General features: G+C 37.8%; 1 protein-coding gene across 1 annotated transcript; it reads left to right on the top strand.

The window, feature by feature from the left end:
• Positions 1 to 216: 216 nt before the first annotated feature.
• Positions 217 to 3421, top strand: LOC106870611 (glucokinase regulatory protein). Its single transcript, XM_014916742.2, has one exon. The coding sequence runs from the start codon at positions 600 to 602 to the stop codon at positions 2349 to 2351; it is 1752 nt and encodes a 583-aa protein (XP_014772228.1). The 5' UTR covers positions 217 to 599; the 3' UTR covers positions 2352 to 3421.
• Positions 3422 to 7968: the final 4547 nt, after the last annotated feature.

Below are 7968 nucleotides of genomic sequence, written 5' to 3'. Positions count from 1 at the left end.
TATATTATACTTATTTATTGTGCTTTTACTTATTAATTTTTCTATATGTGACAGTAGATTTTCATCGATGAGTTCATGAACCTTGGTTCTTTTTCCCTAAAACTATATATATATATATATGTATATATTTTATACTGTGAAACTTAATTTAATTTTAATTTTTAATAAATTGAATTTAATTGAGTTTTTACCTGTAAATTTGGATTTTTATCCCCTAATATTATTAATATATATATATATTAATAGTAATAATTCTTAAATTTCCCCATGACCACTCCCTATAATCTTAGAAAGAAAGAACACATTGGATAATGCAATTCCAGATTTCCCAAAGATGGGATGGTCATGACTGGAATGCATTCGATTGTGTCAAGTTGATCAAACCCGACTTGTGAATCATGAACAACTTTAACACAGATTTAGATTTTATTCAATTGCAGTTACCTCCCTTACACCACACAGATTTTTGTTTATGAAATTTACGTTCGTGACCTTTGGAACGGGTTTCCGATAAAGGCGGGCACATTGATCAAGAGGGAGTGCGTTTGTTGGGTGAAGTCATATTTTACTGTAGCATAAGTTTAAACATTCAGTGAATCATGGAGAAGCCAGTAACAGAAAGGAGAAACCCAATTACAACAAACATTGATGTGTCAACACCTCAGGAAATCGTGAAACTCTTAGAATCATGTGATTCAGAAATATTTTCTGGTTGGGGAAAATATAAGGATCAAAACGTTTTCAGCGATGTTGTACTGAATACAATTGCTACCGTACAACAACTTGCGACGTCTCTCATACAAGACCCTGTCCGAAGTGCAGTTGTTCTCTCTGGTTGCGGTACATCAGGGAGGTTGGCCTTTCTCTTGGCTAGAGCCATGAACAACAGACTGAAAGAAACAGGATCGAATGAACCGTGTTTCCGTTACATAATTGCTGGAGGTGACGAGGCACTGTTTACTTCACAAGAACTTTACGAAGATGATCCTCAATTAGGTGCGGATATACTGGAGACAGCAACGGTGGAGAAAAGCCGAGTACTATATGTAGGCATTACTTGTGGACTTTCAGCGCCGTTCGTGGCCGGACAATTGGACTATTGTATCAAGCATTTGACGAAGTACACGCCGGTTCTAATTGGGTTTAATCCTAGCTGCCTGTCAAGGAAAACCAACATCGAAAAATGGGGAGGGAAGAGCTTTTACGATGTTATGAAATCATATCTTCCAGTTGTCGCAGAAGGTAAGGCCTTTCTAATTAACCCCATTGTCGGGCCTGAAGCTATTTGTGGTTCAAGTCGAATGAAAGGTGGATCGGTTACAAAAATTATATTAGAAAGCATTTTTATTCCAGCTCTTTTGCAGTCTCTGGGAGGCTTTAATTCTTTAATGATGCCTTCGATATTTAACATAATCGCTGGCTATCAATCTGTCTGTCGGAGTGTTTATTCTAAATCAGCTCAGATAGCAAAGGCGATAGAATTATCTGGAACATGTCTCCAGTCAAACGGTCATCTCTATTACATTGGTTATAACAGCATCGGTATTATGAGCTTAATTGACGCCTCGGAATGTTGCCCAACTTTTGGGTCAGATCCAACAGATGTAAATGCATATCTTGTTGGGGGTTATCATACATTGGCTAACCAAGAAGGGGATCTCAGTGTCCAAAATAGAGGGTCAGATATATCGCTGAAACATTTTAATGAAGTTGTAGCTAAGCATTTCGAAGAAAGTGACTTGGTTGTTGTTTTAAACGACGACGAACGAGATGTTACCCTAACTTCACCCTCTTTATCTAAATGTAAAACAATACAAATTCATTTAAATTCCTTTGAAAAAACTAAACCCCAACTACAAATAAATAATTCATTTATTAATCTTGAAATGCCTTGGCATGAAATCTCCGATTTAATAGATTGTAAAGTTGCTAAAGAATGGTCAACAGCATTTTGTGAATTTGCTGCTAAATTGGTCCTCAACGCAATTTCTACTGGAGCACATATCTTAAAGGGGAAAGTTTTTCAGAATATTATGGTGGACTTGAAATTAAGTAATAACAAACTTTACCACAGAGCAATTGGAATTTTAACAGATTTCACAGAACTGAGTCAAGAAGAGGCAGCGGAACAGATATTGCGTGTGTTGTACGATTCCGATGAATTATCACAGGAACAGTTATGTCAACCTATCAGCAGACGTACACAAATAGCGAAGAGGACACCAAAAGTGTTACCGACAGCTCTTTTGATTGGTATCAATAGATGCTCAGTAAGTGAAGCCAAGCAGATATTGTCTGGCCACATTGCAGTGAGAAAAGCCATAGCAGATAATGTTAGACATATACAATAACACGAACCTCTCGAAGTACAATAAGTAAACCATGGCAGACAATATTTGTTTTAAACAGTGACACGGACCCCATGAAAGGTAACCGGTGGAAGATTAATTTAAAACAAGTGCAGCGATCATATGGATTTATTGAGAAGCAGTTAAAGATCAAATAAAGAAATATAATAATATCAATAATTGGTACCGCATTGTCTTATTCTGAAGAAGTCATATTTTCATATTGAAGTTACCGTTATACGGTTATCTCCTTCGCATTCACTGTCTTTCCCCTTTCATCCAACTTTCAGCTCTCCTCATTCATTTTCTTTCGTTCATATTCCACTACACTTTCCCTCACCTCAATGCTTTTATATTATTCAAATTAACGAGTCGTAAAACTTCAATTAACTGAGATTATCTATGCAATTAATAGACAAGATTCCAGTCTGGGGTGTTTAAAAAAAAAAAAATAAATAAGGGGGATAACCAATAGATTGGATCACAAATCTTTGTGAGTATATAGAAAATGCAGCACAGAAATGGATCTGGCTTTTAAACGAAAACAACGAACATTGCCCTGGTCTTATTAGACCTCTGCAGTGAAGCATATTCTTCTCATTTGGTAAAAGTAATAGTTATCCGAACATCTGATGAGGGGAACGTGTCCTACCCTAGAGAAACTAAGTAATGCAGAGCTGAGTCAAACTTATTAAGTACAACAAAACCTCTCGTTTGTTCACTTATACATACATGCTCCTTATATATATACGAGAGGGTGCTGAAAAGTCCCTGGCTTTAAGGGTATCACAAAAGACCTAGTTGGAGACCCAATCTTCTGAGTTCTTTTACAGGGCTTAGAAAAACTGAAGGATTGCTTCAATAAGTGTGAATCTTGGGGGATATGTTGAATAAAATCATAATTAACTGATCCTCTTGTATTTTCTTTTAACAAAAGTCAGGAACTTTTCAGCACTCCCTCGTATATATGTGTGCATACACAATAACCCGTGTCCTCTATCTCTCTTCTAGTCCACCACAGTTCCTCTTCACCACTACTGCCCGGAAGCTCTACAGGAGTTACTCCTATATATTTCAGTTAGACCCTCACCCGCCACAAACAAAAACATACCTCTAGCCTTGCTTTCCTCCCAGAAGCTTAACTAGAACTAAATTCAATACTAACCAACTATTAGACCTTTGCTGTCACACTTGATTATCTGATATTTCGACAATCATCATAAAATCTAAGAGATGTTAAATTATCCATGGTGCTTCATATATGTGTGTGATGTGGAGGAGAGAAGATATAAATTTAACATAACCCCAACCTCAGTTTCTAGACAGGAGTGGTCCTGAGACCAAGGCCTCTACCACGATTTTTAAGAATTATGGTGGAAAACTAGCTCAGGAAGGCAGGGACGCTACTCAGGGACCCCTTTCAGAGCCCCATCAGTTTTGTAAATTTGCAGCTAAAATAGTTCACAACTCCATTTCTATTGGAGCACATATTATGGAGAAAGTTTTCGAAAATAACATGGGGTTCCAACTTTCTTTAGCGTAGGGTTTGGTGACAAGTGATACTCAACATGAATGGTTTTATCAAGGAAGCTTGGGTAGAGATGATATGCAGCTGGCTATTCAAAGGCTATTGTATGACTACTGACAACATTCAAAACTACTAGAAATGCAAGGTGAACAGATCAATCTTGAGGATTGCATGTAGTTGGAAAAAAAGTCAAACAGAAGAAATAGGTTTGTTAATAACTGAAATGAATCTTTGTCAATTGGTAATAGTTAGTTGTTTTCTGGCATGTTTCTAGTAAAACATTTGTAGCAACACCACTTACGTTCTAATTACTTAGGCATCATAGAGGGTCAGCTACTAAACACATGCGAAATATTTCTTGAACTCTGGAAAGGAAGCCTAACACTTATGATGCCAAAATTTGGCAACAATGTATGTTAAGCCACCATGACAGATCAAGGCCTAGCAGTCATGTTGGAGCAATAATTTCAAGGTTTTTAGCTGATTTGTATATATTTTATTGAGCCATTAAGTTAAGTTTTTGATACAAACTTGAACAAAATACAACAAACTACTCCCAATCCTTGTCAGAGAATCTACATGAATGTAGTCATAACAGGTTAGTTTGTGCTTGCATCAAGTCATATATAATTTGTAATAATGAAGTCAAATAAAAAATTATTTTGAAAGCTTTTAATATGTACATATGTGATAACAGGAAATAACCTCCTCTTACACAAGAGCTTTTTCAGTTAATACATTCCAAAAAGGCAATGTATTTCCTATTACATGTGCAGGCATGGCTGTGGAGAAAGAAATTTGCTTCTCAACCACATGGTTTTGGGTTCAGTCTCACTGTGTGGCACCTTGTGTGTCTTCTACTATTGCCTCAGGCCAACCAAAACCTTGCAAGTGGATTCAGTAGACAGAAACTGAAAGAAGCCCGACACGTGTGTGTGTGTGTGTGTGTGTATGTATATGTGCATGTGGATGGGTGTCTGTGTATATTTGTCTTGCACCACCACTTCACAATCGGTATTGGTGTGTTTACATCCTTGTAACTTAGTGGTTTGGCAAAGGAAACCAATAGAACATGATTCTGGGTTCAGTCCCACCGCATGACACCTTGGGCAAGTGTCCTTTACTATAGCTTCGGGCCAACCAGACTTGTGAGTGGATTTGGTAGACGGAAACTGAAAGAAGCCAGTCATATATATATATATATCATATTTGCTGGCACATTGGACACACTCTTATTTTACAAGGGCATCTTGCAGAATGAACAATTTTAGTATGTTTCATCATACATTTATTGAAAGATATTTTAAAGTGGTTTTGTAGGGAAAATTGTATGATTCTGAGCACGAAGTACACTATGGTGACAGTATCCTGGACTATGAAATCATATGCAGCATTACACTCAAATTCAAAGGAAACTAAATTAAATTTGCCATAGCAAAAAAGAAGAAATATACATTGGTATCAATGAATCTTGGTACATGCAAACAAAAAGCAAATATACTGATAAAAACTGGTACAAACCAATCAGCAAAATACAATAAATGTGGCGAATTCCTAAACATGGTTACAGTTATTTTCAATATTGCCATCCATATTACCGGTACTATCATCACTGGAATTCTCTGCAATAGGATCTGGGTCATCAATCTCATCTTCAAACAATAAATCGTCCTCAGTACCATCAAGGGCATTATTTATGCAACGTTTTTTAAAATGATTTCACAACTACATCTTTTACAGCATTCTATGAACTTTTTACCCACTCACACACTTGTGTAATAGTAGGCCTTTCACTGCTTCCTGTTGGTGTCATTTCAAAATCTGAAGACTGCATCCACTCTTCCCAAACAAATCTTTTAAATGGTTTATTGACTGAAACATCTAAAGGCTGTAACTGGCTGGTTAGGCTTCCTGGAATTACAGCTAACTGGGCCTCCAAATTTCCTCATCAGAAGCTCAGCTTTATAAACCTGAAACTGGTCCCAAATTGTTGTTTTTGGCACTCCGTCGCGGGTTCCAGTTGATCCGATCAACAGAACAGCTTGCTCGTGAAATTAACATGCAAGTGGCTGAGCACTCCACAGACACGTGTACCCATAACGTAGTTCTCGGGGATATTCAGCATGACACAGTGTGACAAGGCTGACCCTTTGAATTACAGGCACAACAGAAATAGGAAGTAAAAGTGAGAGAAAGTTGTGGTGAAAGAGTACAGCAGGGTTCGCCACCATCCCCTGCCAGAGCTTCGTGAAGCTTTTAGTTGTTTTTCACTCAATAAACACTCACAACGTCCGGTCTAGGAATCGAAACCGTGAGTCCGCTGCCCTAACCACTGGGCCATTGCGCCTCCATGGTCCCAAATTAATAAAGAAGGTTTCTTTAATGAATGGTATATAATAATTTTAGTGGCTACTGAAAAGCCCAATCTTTAGTCTAAAACTCATGTTTTAATTCTCGTTCGTGCCACTTTACAACTCCCCTACCAAGGCAGTGTTTGCTATGTTTAACAGCCTTCAGCTGCTCGTTTCCTTTACATCCTTACTATTTTCTCAGTTGGTGGTGGACCAAAATACCAAGCAGCTGCCCTATTACCAAGATCTTTTGCATAGGTTACATCTAATTTGAATTTGATATTATAGCAGTGCCGTTTTTTTGTTTTTCAACCATGGGTTTGGACTCTGTATGAAATTTACCAGTATGTTAAGGTAAACCACATCCCAAAGCTTGCCTCCTCTCCGATCAGCTGTATAGTTGTTTATATTTTGGGCAAGAGAATTGCTATTCCGGATGTGATGTTTTGTGTTACAGCATCAGGCCACAATGTGGAAAATAAGGCAAAAAAGACTAAGTGCCAAATACAAATGAATGACCAAGAAAGGAACACAACAGGAAGGCAGCACTGCCATAGAAGTGAAGCCCCCAAAGTCATCATCTGATTTGATCACTGCAAATGGCTGCCAGGAGGATGAAAGCTTAACATTCCTTTCAAATTCCTAGGAGCATTTTGCATTTAGATAATGAACAAATGTTTCTTAAAGGTAACCCAGTCATTAAATAATCTAATACATATATCAGATGTGGGTTTTGTATGCTGGGGAAGGAGGTGAGATGATGTGAGCTTCCCTCATAAGCAACTTTTTGTAAGTTTGTGATAATTTGGCTCGTTTTCATTATTTTATTGTTAGCAACAATCAATTTTTGTGCCTAGGGAACTTACCCAGTATGCTCATTCAGCTTCCCTAGCCTACAGCGCTCAGTCTCCCATTAGATGCAGGGCAATTTTTTTGACACAATTAAAAATAAGGAAAGTACATCCAGTCTGCCGGAAAATACAGTATATACATACATACATATATATATGTATATATTTGTGTGTCTTTGTTCCTCCACCATCACCTGACAACCAGAATTGGTGCATTTACATCCCTTTAACATAGCAGTTCAGCAAGAGAGACCAATAGAATAAGTGTTAGGCTTACAAATAAGTCCTAGGGCTGACTTCTTCAACTAAAACCCTTTAAAGCAGTGCTCCAGCATGGCCACAATCAAATGACTGGAACAAGTAAAAGGATAAAATTACATAAGACCAGTATTTCCCAAAGTGGATTCTGTGAGAACATTCTGGAACTTTGTAAGGCAAGATAAGGATTTATCTTCACCACTTTAAAAATAAGTGGATGGCTTATATATATATATACATATATATATATATATATATTTATATGTTTTCGTTATTATGGCTAGGTTCCAACCCAGGCTGCAACAATAAAGTCCACCACACTTCTTGGCTCAACATCACTGCCTTGAGGTCCTGCATATACTCTAGTCTAGTGCATGCAATCAAGTTGTCAATGTAAGTTTGACGACGTTTTCCTCTTCTACATCACCCTATAATAAACCCTTTCTCTAACATAATTTTGATTCATTTAATTTGAGCGAGATTGTTGCGAGTGCTGCCGAACTGGCTCCTGTGCAGGTGGCATGTAAAATACACCATTTTGAGTGTGGCCGTTGCCAGTACCGCCTGACTGGCCTTCGTGCCGGTGGCACGTAAAAGCACCCACTACACTCTCGGAGTGGTTGGCATTAGGA

The sequence above is a fragment of the Octopus bimaculoides genome, chromosome 5, assembly GCF_001194135.2.
Source record: "Octopus bimaculoides isolate UCB-OBI-ISO-001 chromosome 5, ASM119413v2, whole genome shotgun sequence".
Classification (NCBI taxonomy): domain Eukaryota; kingdom Metazoa; phylum Mollusca; class Cephalopoda; order Octopoda; family Octopodidae; genus Octopus; species Octopus bimaculoides.
This window is presented reverse-complemented; position numbering and strand designations above follow the sequence as displayed.